Here is a 15,495-nt window from a genome sequence, read left to right as displayed (position 1 = left end):
AAGAGAATTTAGATTAAATGATATATAGGACCTTTTCCTACTTTCCTTTTCCTACTCCCAGTAACTGCCTCAAATCTAATTAATCTTCTCTAACTTTTCCTTGAGATTGAGGTGCAGAAGATCAAGGAAAGTGACTCAGTAATCTATTTATTAAACTATAGAATCTAATGCTTGACTAATGTGGGATAGTGAATACTTATTTGGGCTTGAGTTTATCCTGTCAGGGTTGGTGACCTATGTGGGAACTTGCAGATCTCTTTTGCCTGAGACTCGATTGTCCTGAAGCACTGCTTGACTTCCTACAGTACCTACAGTACAGTCTTCACTTAGCTTCTTCTCTCTTAACCAGCTGAGAGAGCAGCCAGTGATGGGAAGGCTACAGGCATGGCCCCAGACATCGCAGGCCTGAATCTGCCAGGTGGAGGGCGGCTGCCAGCAGAACATGGGAAACCAGGATGCAGTGATCTGGAGGAAGCTGGTGACTCCGGGGGTATGTACTGGATGTCCATCTTCCTCAGCCCCCTCAGCTTGAAGACCTGTTGGAGAACAGAGGGGACGGTTGCAGAAACCCCTGAGGGCAGTACCCAAATGAACTTGGCCGCTAACCTTGGCTTCAGACCCAGAGAGAGGAAGGAGAACATTGGGAGCCCTAGCAAATAGAACTTCTAGGGATGTGAAAGACTGATGAGCACAAGAAACTTTCTGAGGCATCCTTGTTTTCACTAGAGGGTATATCAGGATCCTTCTAAAAGTCATTATCCTGGTAAAAGAGGTCTTACTGGTGTTTCACTCTTTCCCTCCCATTCCTAGCTGACAAAAAGTTTACCCGGAAGCCACCTCGATTTTCCTGTCTCCTGCCAGATCCACGGGAGTTGATTGAAATTAAAAACAAAAAGAAGGTACATATAGATATCCCCAGAGCTCAACCTCTACCTGCTCTGACTGGGTGTTCTCTGTGGGGTTCCGTCTCAGAGAACAAGGGAGAGTTTCAGCTCACTGAACAGTTTCCTATGGCTAATTTTTGTGCTTGTTGGGACTTCAGCAGTCCCCCAGTCTCCTTTGAAGCCCTTCATTACTCCTAAGCCATGTAATCAGGACCACCTTTTGTGTGCTCCTGGGCAAATGCTTCCCTCACTGAGAGTCAAGTGTTACTTGTAGTGACAGGAGTCCTGGGAACTGGTATCCTGTGGGTCACTGAAGGTTATTGGTCATCTGGAGCTCTGGGGTGATGATTGGCAATAAAAGGGTATTGACATTTATTCTGGTGCTTTTAGTAAAGTTCAAATAACTGTGCTTTGTGGTTTTCTTAATACAAAGAAAACCTATTTAACCCTTCTTCATCTTAAGGCCAGCCTATATGACTTTGGTTTACATGTGCCCTTGATTGCAGAACTGTGGATAGACAGTCAAAAAGGTATCGTCACAGTTAGTTCGCCTTGTCTTTCAAACTCCAGGGCCTTAAGAGCTAGGAAACCAAAGAAAGAAGGGGAATCTGTAAAGAAAGACTAGAATCAGCTAGTCTGTAAACAAATACTAGGGATGGCTGTAAAACTGAAAATAAAACCTTCTCTAGTCTCTTTCTTCTACTTTTTCCCCCTGATTCTCAGGTTGGAGGAGAGTGCTATGCATTTTTAGTACTCAGAAAAGGAGTGAGAAGGAATTCCTCAGCCAGTTCTACATAACCAATGGGGATTGGGGAAATCTAAGGGTCAATATGATTCAGCCTTAGTTCTGGAGTGAGCTGTGTCCTAGGAACCCATTAGGTGACCAGCTGTGGACCCTGATGGAGGCCTGGTCTTGTCTGCTTTAGGGGCAGAGCAGCTTTTGACACCTCCTATCTTTCTCCTGCAGCTGCTGATCACTGGCACAGAGCAGTTCAACCAGAAACCAAAGAAGGGGATCCAGTTTTTGCAGGAGAAAGGTCTCCTTACCATCCCAATGGATAACACAGAGGTAGCCCAGTGGCTGCGAGAGAACCCTCGACTGGACAAGAAAATGATTGGAGAGTTTGTGAGTGACCGCAAAAACATTGACCTGCTGGAGAGCTTTGTGAGGTGAGGAAACTGTAAGAAACGTGGGATGTAGTTGGGGGACAGACAGTTCAAAACAGTACCAGTCAGTTCCTGCTGGTAACCCAGGTCACACGCTTTTCCTCTTCCCAAGATTTATATCTGTTGAGTTTAAAAGAGTCTCCAGCAAGAAAGCTGAAGGGGCCAATCCATTCTATACAGAGAACATTGCAAAGGGGTAGAGCAGGGTTCCTGAGCACAGAGCAGGTTCTGGGTTCCAGAATGAAATTTCTAGGCAGGAGCACACTGATGTGAAAAGTACTAACCGACTCAGTGTTAGAGATGTCCAGAATATACCTCCCCTTTGCCAAAGCCTTCAGCTTCTGTTCCAATAGGAGAAGCTTAGGGGAACTATAGCTATAGATAACCCAACATTTGCAACTTATTATATCTTAAGTCTTTCATCCTTCTTTCTTTCCCTGTAGCACTTTCAGCTTTCAGGGTCTGCGATTAGATGAAGCTCTCCGGCTCTACCTGGAAGCCTTCCGCTTGCCCGGGGAAGCACCGGTCATCCAGAGGTTGCTAGAGGCATTCACAGAACATTGGAGGGTGAGTTTGAGTGGCAGGGGCTGAGTCCAGCATCCCAAATTAATTTGACTAAGGGTTTCTGTGGCTTCAACTGAAAGACTCAGTTTCTGTCTCCTAAGAAGGCTGAGAAGAACATCAATGAGCTTTTTCCCATAGAGGGGATGCCAACTTCCATCAAGGAGTTGGCAAGAGATGGGTCATTTTCTGACTGGTACCTTCCCTCTGTCTCAGCATTGACCAGTAGGTTGGCAGTGAGGGTTTGATTGGCCAGAGAAGAGCATTGACATAGGCGGGGTCTTTGCTTTTTCAGAATTGTAATGGCTCCCCATTTGCCAATAGCGATGCCTGCTTTGCCCTGGCCTATGCTGTCATCATGCTTAATACTGACCAGCACAACCACAATGTTCGCAAACAGAATGCGCCCATGACCCTAGAGGTAAGATTGAATCCCAGCCGTGGCAGAGCAGTTCCAGCACAGCTTTGGAGGTAGCAGGAAGGATGTGGGATTTCCATTGGGCACAGTGGACACGGTTCTGTCCAAGGGAGTCAGGGAGGGCTGGGCAGTACAGAAGAGGAACTGGGGTAGGGGAGTGGATTCTTTTACTTACTGTTTCCTAAGTCCTATTTACCATAGACCCAGGAGTTCCTTGAGTGGGGCTTCAGCATTGACACATGGTAGGGTGAATCTTACTGCCCTGTCTCTAGGAGTTTCGCAAAAATCTAAAAGGTGTGAATGGAGGCAAGGACTTTGAACAAGACATCCTGGAGGACATGTACCATGCCATCAAGTGAGTATGTGTAGAGAATGCTGTAACATCTCTGCTAAGAAGAAGCACACTGCTTCCTTTTCCAAATGTTGGCATCATATCAGTCTGCAGTGACTCACATGCCCTGGATTTAGCTTCGTACTTTAGCTGGGCAGCCCCATCTCCTCCAACTCATTTATTTCTTAAAGAAGCTGAACAGTACTATAACTGAAGAACCCTGAGCCAGGATTCAAACTGCCTCTGCTGAGTGGAGGGGGCATCATTGCCCTGTTTTCTGAATCCACAGCAGCTAGATTTTCCTGTCTAGCTCACAAAATGCGTTAGGATGGGGGTAGTAGAGAACCCAAAATGAGTGCTAGAGGGTGAAGTTTGGGACACTTAGATTTTTACTATAAACCAGAAAAAGAATTGTTTATTCTCTCATACTCAGAAAGAATATGAGATCTTACTATAGAACTAAAGGGCCACTTAGAGACAGGGCTTGGAGATTATGGGATGCTTCCTTTCTTTCTCCCTGGTGCCACTGGTGGGCAGGAAAGCAGACCACTAAGCTGCAGTTTTGATGACCTCTCATTGGTGGAAGTGCCAGTTCTGGGCAAAGCCCCTTTTCCTAGGTTGTGACCAGTCAGTTCAGAGCAGTGCACCTACTCTTTTTGTTACCTCCTGACAGGAATGAGGAAATTGTGATGCCTGAGGAGCAGACAGGCTTGGTCCGGGAGAATTATGTGTGGAATGTGCTGCTTCATCGTGGTGCCACCCCAGAGGGCATATTCCTACGTGTGCCTGCTGGCAGCTATGATCTTGACCTCTTCACCATGACCTGGGGCCCCACTATTGCTGCTCTCTCTTATGTCTTTGACAAAAGCCTTGAGGAGACAATCATCCAAAAAGCCATCTCAGGCTTCAGGTAGCCAGGATTTGACTTTGGTCTTAATCTTCTTCCACCTCTCTGAGTTAACATGATTGCCTCCATGCCTCTCTGACTCCTACTCTTATTGTCCTTAGAATGGGGTTCCTCCTGAGTTTTTGGAGGGAGACTGAAGCTTGGGAAAGCTCAGTATTAAACAGACTCAAGAGTAAAAGGTTTCTTCCTGAGACTGATTAGGGAAGAATCCCAAGCAAGCCTCCTTGAGGACTTGGAAAGGCTGCCTGGCCTCTCAGTGACTGTATCTGGTATGTGACATTACAGGAAGTGCGCCATGATCTCCGCCCACTATGGCCTCAGTGATGTGTTTGACAATCTCATCATCTCTCTATGCAAATTCACAGCTCTCAGCAGTGAGGTGAGCAGCGATAGGAACTGTGTTCTTGGCATTCCAAAGGAAGACCTCTCCCTTGGCCATAGATCTACCCTTATCTGTGGAGCTGATTCCCTTCAGCATATTCTCTCACTCAGCCAGACTACAGAAGAGCTTAGGCCATTTCTGTCTGACATCCCTGTGATGAGAATAGCATTACCTCATATAATGGGGATGAGAGAGGAGACACAATAGTGGAGAAGGCCTTAGCCAGGTTAGCCCTTCTCACCAACATTACAGGGGATTGAAGCAGAAATAGCAGAAGGACCCTTAGGAACCATAGGTACAGGCCAAAGAGAATCTCCTTTCAATTCATTTGCCAGGCTCTCAGCCTCTTCTCATCTTCTTTTCCAGTCTATTGAGAACCTACCCACTGTGTTTGGAAGCAACCCTAAAGCCCACATTGCAGCCAAGACGGTGTTCCATTTGGCCCACCGTCATGGTGACATCCTGCGAGAGGGCTGGAAGAATATCATGGAGGCCATGCTGCAACTCTTCCGAGCCCAACTGCTACCCAAGGCTATGGTAGAGGTAATTCTTGGTAGGAGACTAATCGATAATAACAAGGCAAGAGGTCCAAGATTATGTACTGTTTGTTTTTAGAAATGGTTGAGAATAGCACTGGGCCTGATGCATGCTTACCAGGAACGCCTCAAATGTAAGACCACAGATCTTCAGCCAGGGGATAGCTGTGAAGGAAGACTGGTAGAAGTCATTACCAGTCACCAATTGGAGGGGACCCTGTCTGTTGTGGAGGGCAGAGGGCAACAGGAAAAAAGCCAGAAAACTTTACTCAGAGGAATAGGAAATGCAAAAGGCATGTGAGAAGAAATTATTCTTGACCTGATTTTCCAGGTAGAAGACTTTGTGGATCCCAATGGCAAGATCTGTCTACAGCGGGAAGAGACACCATCAAACCGGTGAGGGCAAATCAGAGGCTAGAGACTTTGGGGAGGGAGTATTAGAACTGTAGAGCTCACTAGAGCTTGTACCCTCTTTCTCCAGAGGAGAGTCAACAGTGCTGAGCTTTGTGAGCTGGCTGACACTAAGTGGTACTGAGCAGTCTAGTGTGCGGGGCCCATCCACTGAAAACCAAGAGGCCAAGAGAATGGCTTTGGACTGTATCAAGGTAACTGACCCTGCTCACCCCTGGTGAACAAGCCTAGACCCTTCTCTACAAGATAAGACACCGCTGTATGAACTGAAGACTAGGATCACTAGCGTTTGTGACCAGAGCTGACTCCTTCTGCCCTCTCTTCCTAGCTTCTTGGGAACATTCTCTTCCCTCTAGTCCTTATCATTAACCCTTGTGCCCCTCTAGCAATGTGACCCAGAAAAGATGATCACAGAAAGCAAATTCCTCCAGCTGGAGTCACTGCAGGAGCTCATGAAGGTACAGAGTGAAGAGGAAAGAGGGATGAAAGGGCTGGGCTGGGTCTGGGAGGGGAGACAGGGACATATGCCTCAGTCACTGTCAGGGCTGGGCCAATGGCTGGCTTCTTCTCCATGCCTTCTTTCCTGCAATTATTCTCTTCCAGGCTCTGGTCTCAGTGACACCAGATGAAGAGACCTATGATGAAGAGGATGCTGCTTTCTGCCTGGAAATGCTGCTGAGGATTGTGCTAGAGAACAGGTAGCAGGCAGTCTTTAGGCAGGCCTCATACTGGACTTGTGCCAAAGGGATGGAAGCCTGGAGTCATCTTGCAGGGTGGACTCTAGGGACAAGAAGCACAGGAAGCTGCAGGCAGTGGAGGAGAAGCTTGCTCATTAGACCTGCCTTGCAGGGCCTAGCTTCAGTCAGAAAAGAAGGCTTATTGCCTACCGGCCTCTTCATCTGAGACTGTCTTCATCCCTTATGTTTCTCAGGGACCGTGTTGGCTGTGTGTGGCAGACTGTTCGAGACCATCTATACCACCTATGTGTCCAGGCCCAGGACTTCTGCTTCCTTGTGGAGCGGGCAGTGGTGGGGCTGCTGCGCCTAGCCATTCGGTTACTCCGGAGAGAAGAGATCAGTGGCCAGGTAAGCAGAGTGCAGCTGGGAGGGCAGGAAGATATATAAGGGGTAGAACCACAGTATTAGTTATGGATATGGCCTGAAACAGAGAGCTCATTTAATACCCTATAGCATGAGCCCAATGGCAACCCACTCCAGTACTCTTGCCTGGAAAATCCCATGGACGGGAAGGGCCTGGTGGGCTGCAGTCCATGGGGTCACTAGGGTCGGACACGACTGAAGCGACTTAGCAGCAGCAGCAGCAGCAGCAGCAGCAGCAGCAGCATGAGCCCAGTGATCTGCACAGGGCTGGGGGAGTCTTAACAGGTGGCATTGGAAGTGAGTCTGGAATGGCCTCAGGCATGAAGCCTGATACTCAGCGTCTGTGCTCGGTAGGGTTGGACAGCTACTGCCCTGTGGCAGTCCCAGCCCTGTACCTGATTTCCTAGTTCTCATGCTTAGGACCTTTGCCCAATTTATAAAAAGACAACCAGCATAGAAATAATAAGTGAGTTCTGCAAGATCAGGGGATATAAGATCAATACACAAAAATTAATCACATTTTTTAATACTAACAATGATCATATAGAAAATGAAACCATTTCAAGTGTTCCAAATGAAATCAAATACTTAGCTATAGACCTAACAAAACATGTATATACTCTGTATGCTAAAAATTACAAAATGCTGATGAAAGATATTAAAGAAGACCCATATAAATGAGACATAGTATATGCATAGATTGAAAGATTCAGTGTAGTGAGGACACCATTTCTCTGTTAATTGATCTGTTTAATGCAACTCCTATGAAAATCCCAGCAAGGTTTTTTTGTAGACAAACAAGCTTATTCTAAGATTTACATGGAAAAGCACAGGCCCTAGAATAGCCAAAAAACATTTTGAGAAAAAAGGTGGGAAGGGTCACTCCATCTGATATTAAGGCTTACTATACAGCTACAGTAATCAACACTGTGGTATTTTTGGAGGGACAGACACATGAATCAATGTAACAAGCCAAAAACAGACCCACACAAAGAAACCTAACTAATTTTTTGACAAAGGTGCAAAAATAATTCAGTATAGAAAGGATAACCTTTTTAATTGCTGGAGCAATTGAAATCCACAGTGGGCGGTGAACCTAGACCTAAGCCTCATACTTTATAGAAAAGTTAACTCAAAATGAATTATAGATTTAAATGTAAAATGTAAAACTCGGAAACCTTTAGATAGAAATACATGAGGATATCTTTGGGAGCTGGGCCAAGAGTTCTTAGACTTGACACCAAAAATACAATCCATAAAAGGAAAAACTGATAAATTAGACTCATCAATATGAAAAATTCTACTCTATCAGAGCCCAATGTGGAAAGGATATAAAGACAAGGAGTGTTTGTTTTCAAATCAAATACCTGAGAAAAGACTAATATCTAAAATGTAAAAGAACACAAAACATAACAGTAAAAAAAAAAATTAGAAAATGAGTGAAATATATGAAAAAGATACACAGATGGCAGATAAGCACATGAAAAAGATTAAGTGATGTTCAAATCATTAGCCAGCAGGGAAACACAAAACCACAGTGAAATACCACTGCACACCTCTCAGAATGACTAAAGTGAAAAATAGGGATAATACCAAATGCAGACAAGGATGTGGGTCACTCATAAATTGCTGGTGGGAATGTAAAACAATAGAGTCATTTCTTATCAAACTAAACATGCAGTTGTAACCCAGTCCAGCAATTGTGCTCTTGGGTGCTTATCCTAGAGCAATGAAAGCTAACTTTTATAAAAACCTGTGCATGAATGTTCACAGAAGCTTTATTTGTAGTAGCCAAAACTAGAATCAGCCCAGATGGTTTTCAGCATAAAAGTATAGTGTATGTATACCATGGGATACTATTCGGCAACTAAAAGCAACAGACTATTGATACACAATTTCTTGGATGGTTCTCCAAGGAATTATGCTAAATGAAAAAAGCCAATCCCAAAAGGTTATATACTGTATAATTCCATGTATATGACATTTTTGATTGACAGAGTTTTAGAAGTTGTGGACAAATGCCCAGGGGGTAAGGATCGGGGCAAGAAAGAGTTCATGGAATTCTCCAGGCCAGAATACCAAAGTGGGTAGCCTTTCCCTTCTCCAGGGGATCTTCCCAACCCAGGGATCGAACCCAGGTCTCCCGCATTGCAAATGGATTCTTTACCAGCTGAGTCACAAGGGAAGCCCAATAATACTGGAGTGGGTAACCTAGCCCTTCTCCAGGGGATCTTCCCAACCCAGGAATTGAACTGGGGTCTCCTGGATTTGCAGGCGGATTCTTTACCAACTGAGCTATCAGGGAAGCCCAAGAAAGAGGCAAGTGTGGTTATAAAAGAACAACACGAGGGATCCTGTGGTATTGAAACTATTCAGCATCTTGGCTACTGGTGGAAACACAAACCTCCACAAGTTAAATTTAATTAAATTGTGTAGAACTTAATATACATATAAGTAAAACCGGGGAAATCTGAATAAGATTAGAGAATTCCATCAAGGAATACTATAGTTTTGCATAATGTTACTGATCTTTTCTTTTTTTCAGTTTTTTAAAACTTAAACTTTTAATATTGAGTTAAAAGTTATATATATCTATATAACTATATATCAATATAGTTATATTGATAACTGTAGATTCATATGCAGTCTTTTATAATAAAGTATTGGATATCAGGTAATTTATTAGATGCTGTACTGAAAATGGCAAACAAAATGGTTGTAAGTGCATCAAGTGTTCACCTTTATGATGGCATGTCTGACTGGGAGCTGTGGCACCCTGACACTGCCCAGCATCGCAAGAGAGTATTGTACTGCATGCACATCAGTAGCCCTGGAAAAAATTAAAACTCTTAAGTATGGTTTCTACTGAATGTGTATTGCTTTTGTACCACTGTAAAGTCCCAAAAAATCTATATCAGATCACCATAAGTTGGGGGCTGTCTGTATACATTCCCCATTTTTCCCCAATGGTAGCACTATGCAAAACGATAGTATAGTATCCTAACCAGGATACTGACATTGATATAGTTTACTAATCTTACCAGATTTCCCCAGTTTTGGTTGTACTCATATGTGTACTAAGTTCTACACAATTTAATCACTTGTGTAGATTTGTGTTTCCACCACTAGCGAAGATGCTGAATAGTTCCACCACCACAGGACTCCTTGTGTTGCCCTTTTATAACTTGCCCCTTTCTTGCCCCCATCCCTCGCCCCTGGCCATCTGTCCACAGAGTACCCTAAGTTGGGTCTTAGCTGAACCATCCTCATTGGCCTAAGGAGACTGCTGGGGAAAGAGGCTAGACAGGATACTGTGTGCCCACTTTCTACTTCCTGCTCCCTACTCTTGCCCCAGGTACTGCTCTCCCTGCGCATTTTGTTACTAATGAAGCCCAGCGTGTTGTCCCGAGTCAGTCACCAGGTAGCCTATGGGCTCCATGAACTCCTTAAGACCAACGCAGCCAATATCCACTCAGGCGATGACTGGGCCACTCTCTTCACACTGCTGGAGTGCATTGGCTCAGGTGTAAAGCCTCCAGCTGCCCTGCAGGCCACAGCCAGGGCCGACGCACCTGATGCTGGTAAGCCCTTTTCCAGGGACATCTGCAGTGGCAGATAAACAATCACGGCCCCAGTGGCTGAGACAGGAAAACAAAACACAGGTTGTTGTGTTCATCAGATTAAATACCCTTGGCTCTGCCATCTGCTTCCAGGGCTTCCTGTGCCCACTGGCCTCTCACCAGTACTCACAGACTAACAGCATAAAGGCAAGCATGGAAAAGGCTATGAGCCAGGCTTCCTACTGTCCTGAGGGCTGTTTCCTCAGAGACTGTCCTCACTGCCATCTCCCTCCCCAACAGCTGCTACTAGATGCCATCCAGAGCCCAAATTAGCCTGCTGCCCCATTTGGTCAAGAGAGCAGCTCTGCAGGCCATCCTTCAGCCCTCTGGTGACAGAGCTGAAACTAATCTAGACCCAGAGAAAAGAGAGGCCAGGCTTCAGCACCTTTCTTCTGATAACTGAAATTATCCCTCATCCCAACATCCCCATTGCCACCCTGACTCTGCCCCTTTCCCTGCTGTCTCAGGGGCCCAGTCAGATAGTGAACTCCCATCCTACCATCAAAATGATGTGAGCCTGGACCGGGGGTACACTTCTGACTCAGAGGTCTACACTGACCATGGCAGACCTGGCAAGATTCATCGATCGGCCACGGATGCTGATGTGGTCAACAGCGGTTGGTTAGTGGTGAGTGAGCGTATGGGCAGCGGGTGAGTCTTCCCTCCTTGGCCTGTGGAAAAGATTCCTGGTCCTTGAAAGGGCATCTAGGGGATGATCAGGGTCAAGCCTGGATTCTCAGCTCTTCTGTACTCAACAGGTGGGGAAAGATGACATCGATAACTCTAAGCCAGGGCCTGGGCCCAGCCGGCCAGGTCCTTCACCCCTGGTCAATCAGTACAGCCTAACGGTGGGGCTGGACCTCGGGCCACATGATACCAAGTCCCTGCTCAAGTGTGTGGAGTCACTGTCCTTCATCGTGCGTGATGCTGCCCACATCACACCTGACAACTTCGAGCTCTGTGTCAAGACTCTCCGCATCTTTGTGGAGGCCAGTCTAAATGGCGGTGGGTCACCTGATGAAGGGGCAGTTGGGGAGTAGCCATGTGAATTATGGGGCAAAGAGGGGGAAAGGCAGGCCATCTATGCCCATAGATGTGAAATGTGTCCTGGGTCTGGCCCTGCTTAGGGTACAAGTCCCAGGAAAAACGTGGCAAGAGTCACAAATATGACAACAAAGGGAACCGCTTCAAGAAAAAATCCAAGGAAGGCTCAGTGCTTCGGCGGCCTCGAACCTCCAGCCAACATGCCGCTAGGGGCGGGCATAGTGACGACGATGAGGATGAAGGTGTGCCAGCCAGCTACCATACGGTGTCTTTACAGGTCAGTCAGGACGTAAGTATGGCACCCTTTACTTCCTCTCCTCTCCCAGTACCTGACATCGGGAGTCTTGGTGGGGCCAGGGACAGCCAGGGCTAAGAGGAAGGGCCTGTTTTCCAGCCCAAGTCCTCGGCTAGCACCCCCAGTGTTTCCCTATCCAAGACTACTTGTAAGTCTTCATTTGCTTAATTTTAAAATTATAGTTTATTTTTTAAATAAATAATTCTAATGCACATAGTACAAAGTTCAAAAGGTAAAAGGGTAAACAGATAAAAGTCCCATTCCATTCCTGTCCCTAGCTGCTAAGTTCTCCTTACCAGAGGGAACCACTGCCGCCAGTTTTTGTTTCTTTCTCGTTATTCTGTTGTCTGTTCAGAATGTACAAAGTTTATTTTATGAGCAGACTTTATATCACTAAATAAATGGAGAACTAATTGCTTTAAATAGAATAACTTTAGAAAAATAATGAAAACAAAAATTACTACATCTGTCCATACACTACTGCCTGTCAAAGCCTCTGAGCCTGAGATTTGCCATTTTTTAAATGAGATTAATGAACATGAGGCTTTATCTGTCATCAGGGTGAAAGAGAAGTGAAAAGAAAGTGCCTTTCTCACTGTGTAATTGTGTTATTAAATTCTTAGTGCACACACCTCAAGTCCCTGCTACTGGGAGTAATACCTGTCTTTGGAAAACACTGGTCAGGACTAGGACACCCAGCTCACAAAGTTGGAGAGAGTGATGAGAGGAGTGTGGTGCGATCAGTACTAGGGGCTCCCTTGAGGACTCAGTCAGGGACAGTGGGAGCGGGCTGTTGGGGAGGGGGTCCAGCAGACCTAACCCCATTTGTGTCCTGCCCCTCCTGTGATTCCAGTTGCTAGATCTGATGCACACCCTGCACACAAGGGCAGCCTCCATCTACAGCTCATGGGCAGAGGAGCAGCGCCACCTGGAGACAGGCGGCCGGAAGATTGAAGCTGATTCACGCACCCTCTGGGCTCACTGCTGGTGCCCTTTACTGCAGGGTAAACCTCAGGGGCAGAGGTGGAGCTGGTGCTTAGGAGGTACCGAGATCAGGATGCCTGAAGGATCTGAGCCTGTTCTTGTTCTCAGGCATTGCCTGCCTGTGCTGTGATGCCCGGCGGCAGGTGAGGATGCAGGCACTGACCTATCTGCAGCGAGCACTGCTGGTACATGATCTGCAGAAGTTAGATGCTCTGGAATGGGAGTCCTGTTTTAACAAGGTAGGCCCTCCCTCTGGTCTTAAGGTAAAGCGCAAATCCTAAAGACAGGGATCCCCTGGCAGCCTGAAGAGCTGCTAATAATCCTCAGCTGATTATACCTTCCCTCCTGCTCTGTACCCACCCTCCTCAACCCAGGGTCAGGTGGGCAAGGCTTCCACCTGACCCTTCTGGAGAGATGTTGACTCTACCCACCAGGTGCTGTTTCCTCTACTGACCAAGCTCTTGGAGAACATCAGCCCTGCAGATGTGGGTGGGATGGAGGAGACCCGGATGAGGGCTTCCACCCTGCTCTCTAAGGTACTGTCACCACCCTGCACCCACCCACTCTCTCCACACCTGCCATTTCAGAAGCCTGGGAGGACCCAGAGATGTAGTGTAGGCGCTTATGACCCCCAGCTGTAGAGAGAGACTCAGCAGGAACCAGGAGGATTTTGGAATTCAGAGGAGTCTCTGATCCAGGAGTCCCATGAAAGATAGAGAAGGCTTGCCTCCTACCCATGGAGAGGGGTGCAGAAGGCTCCTACCTTCCTCTCGGCTGAAAGGGGCTGGGGGCCATAGGTCTTCCTGCAGCACCTGTCTCCACTGCTGTCGCTCTCCACCTTTGCGGCCCTCTGGCTGACAATCCTGGACTTCATGGACAAGTACATGCACGCAGGCTCCAGTGACTTACTGGTACGTTCTGTCTCAGCCCAACACTGCTGCCTGCGTCCTCTCCTACCTTCTGGGAAGACCTGCTGTTTCCCCCTTGGTGGCTATCTCCTTCTTACCATATTCCCCCATATCCCTTTTCCCATTCTCATGGTCCCACTGCCATCTGCAGTCAGAGGCCATTCCAGAGTCTCTGAAGAACATGCTCCTGGTGATGGACACAGCAGAGATTTTCCACAGTGCAGATGCCCGAGGAGGCAGCCCCTCAGCCCTCTGGGAGATCACCTGGGAACGCATTGACTGTTTCCTGCCCCACCTGCGAGATGAGCTCTTCAAGCAGACTGTCATCCAGGGTAGGGGGCTCCGACCAACTTCATCAGAGAGAGTCTGGAGCTAATAATTAGTTCTCTGTGCCCTGGGTAGGTGGGAAGTCTAGTAGGCAGCCAAGACTCTACTGGAGAGAAAGCACTGAGAGCTGCCATCTGGATTCTCTGCCATCCCCAGACCCTGTGCCCATGGAGCCTCATGCCCCCAAACCGCTGGCCTCAGCACACCTGACTCCTGCTGCTGGTGACACTAGGAGCCCTGGCCATCCACCTCCCCCAGAAATGCCCTCTGAGCTGGGGACCCGTGGTGAGTCCCTCTGAGTGAGCTTGCTGGATGTCAAGGCCTAAGAGGAGGCCCAGAGTACTTTATGACTGCTGCTGAGCACCGGCAGTGAGCCAGGGGAAGAAGGAAGGAGCCATAGGATCCTGCTCACCTGCTCTTCCTGTGGGAGATTGCAGGGCCAGGTCTGATGAGCTCGCTGCCTGGGATTTCCAGGCTTCAGAAAAGAAGGCTGGATTGGGAACTTGGGATGAAGAGGCAGAGGTGCCCTTCAGGGATGCTAGTAAAAAGCAGACCAAAATTAATCTGACTGGAGGTACAACAGTGGGGGGAGTGGGTAGGTATGAGGTAACTGGACACTGGAATACGTTTCAAGCAGAGAATCTCAACTATGTAGACTGGGAGAGGTCATTTTGCTCACAGGAATGGGGAGGAGCAGAGTGTGGTAAACCAGCTGCAGACTGTAAGGGAGTTTGACTGCAGCCACCTTGCTTTCCTCTAGACTTTGAGAAGCCCGAGGGCCCCCGACCTGCTAACAGCAGTTCTTCTGGATCACCAGTGGCGTCCAGCCCCAGCAGGCTGAGCCCTACCCCAGATGGGCCTCCTCCGCTGGCTCAGTCCCCACTGATCCTGCAGCCCTTGGCCTCCCCGCTGCAGGTGGGCGTGCCCCCCATGACTCTGCCCATCATCCTCAACCCCGCTCTCATTGAGGCCACCTCACCTGTGCCCCTCTTGGCCACACCTCGTCCCACAGACCCCATGCCCACCTCTGAGGTCAACTAAGGCAGGCCCCTCAGCTATCAGGACCAGTACTTCGTAGCAGGCTGTCCTGGCCCCGCTCTCAGCTGTCCCAGGGGCCACAGACTCTTCAGTCCCAGCCCAAGCGGCTGTCACTGCTTTTTGGATGGGGATGGGAAATGGAACTTTTATGGCCCCTCCTAGGACCCACAGTTAGTCTGTGGGACCTTCCTCCTCTGCTCTCCATTCCTGGGAGTCCAACCTGAGAGCACACTCAGGTATCACCTGCAGGCTGGCAGCTCCGGGGAGGGAGGCATCACTGTGCCAGCCCTGCAGTGCCCACCCTTGGGCCCCTCCTGCCCATGTCAGGCATCGAGAGCCAAGTCAACCACTCTGCACTTTGTTTCCCTCTCCCAGCCCCACTCTCACTAGCCCTGGACCACCACCTCTAGTTTTTCCTTTTATTAATTGGTCAGTTTGGAGAGTTGATTTGCGCCATAGAGTGTGGGCAGGTGGGACTGGAGAAAAGGAATGCCCACAGGAGCATGTACATATGGAAAAACAGGAAAACAATGGACTTTTTATGATGTAATAAATGTCTTAGTACCAACATCATGGCCTTTT

The 15,495-nt window shown here is 47.8% G+C and overlaps 1 protein-coding gene across 1 annotated transcript in view; it reads left to right on the top strand.

The window, feature by feature from the left end:
- GBF1 (golgi brefeldin A resistant guanine nucleotide exchange factor 1) overlaps positions 1 to 15,486 on the top strand; it is a 123,751-nt gene extending 108,265 nt beyond the window's left edge. Inside the window, exons 16-40 of the mRNA XM_010859446.1 lie at positions 350 to 490; positions 811 to 899; positions 1,852 to 2,054; positions 2,495 to 2,618; positions 2,908 to 3,033; positions 3,303 to 3,385; positions 4,035 to 4,271; positions 4,554 to 4,647; positions 5,017 to 5,193; positions 5,518 to 5,582; positions 5,668 to 5,791; positions 5,984 to 6,055; positions 6,201 to 6,295; positions 6,529 to 6,682; positions 10,053 to 10,278; positions 10,785 to 10,945; positions 11,076 to 11,322; positions 11,445 to 11,650; positions 12,510 to 12,660; positions 12,749 to 12,879; positions 13,075 to 13,176; positions 13,438 to 13,551; positions 13,700 to 13,880; positions 14,032 to 14,160; positions 14,636 to 15,486. Of these exons, the coding sequence (XP_010857748.1) occupies positions 350 to 490; positions 811 to 899; positions 1,852 to 2,054; positions 2,495 to 2,618; positions 2,908 to 3,033; positions 3,303 to 3,385; positions 4,035 to 4,271; positions 4,554 to 4,647; positions 5,017 to 5,193; positions 5,518 to 5,582; positions 5,668 to 5,791; positions 5,984 to 6,055; positions 6,201 to 6,295; positions 6,529 to 6,682; positions 10,053 to 10,278; positions 10,785 to 10,945; positions 11,076 to 11,322; positions 11,445 to 11,650; positions 12,510 to 12,660; positions 12,749 to 12,879; positions 13,075 to 13,176; positions 13,438 to 13,551; positions 13,700 to 13,880; positions 14,032 to 14,160; positions 14,636 to 14,916 (3,713 nt within the window). The 3' untranslated portion in view covers positions 14,917 to 15,486. The remainder of the gene's footprint in view (positions 1 to 349; positions 491 to 810; positions 900 to 1,851; positions 2,055 to 2,494; positions 2,619 to 2,907; positions 3,034 to 3,302; positions 3,386 to 4,034; positions 4,272 to 4,553; positions 4,648 to 5,016; positions 5,194 to 5,517; positions 5,583 to 5,667; positions 5,792 to 5,983; positions 6,056 to 6,200; positions 6,296 to 6,528; positions 6,683 to 10,052; positions 10,279 to 10,784; positions 10,946 to 11,075; positions 11,323 to 11,444; positions 11,651 to 12,509; positions 12,661 to 12,748; positions 12,880 to 13,074; positions 13,177 to 13,437; positions 13,552 to 13,699; positions 13,881 to 14,031; positions 14,161 to 14,635) is intronic.
- Positions 15,487 to 15,495: the final 9 nt, after the last annotated feature.

The sequence above is a fragment of the Bison bison genome, unplaced genomic scaffold, assembly GCF_000754665.1.
Source record: "Bison bison bison isolate TAMUID 2011002044 unplaced genomic scaffold, Bison_UMD1.0 scf7180017864456, whole genome shotgun sequence".
In the NCBI taxonomy this organism is placed as follows: Eukaryota; Metazoa; Chordata; class Mammalia; order Artiodactyla; family Bovidae; genus Bison; species Bison bison.
This window is presented reverse-complemented; position numbering and strand designations above follow the sequence as displayed.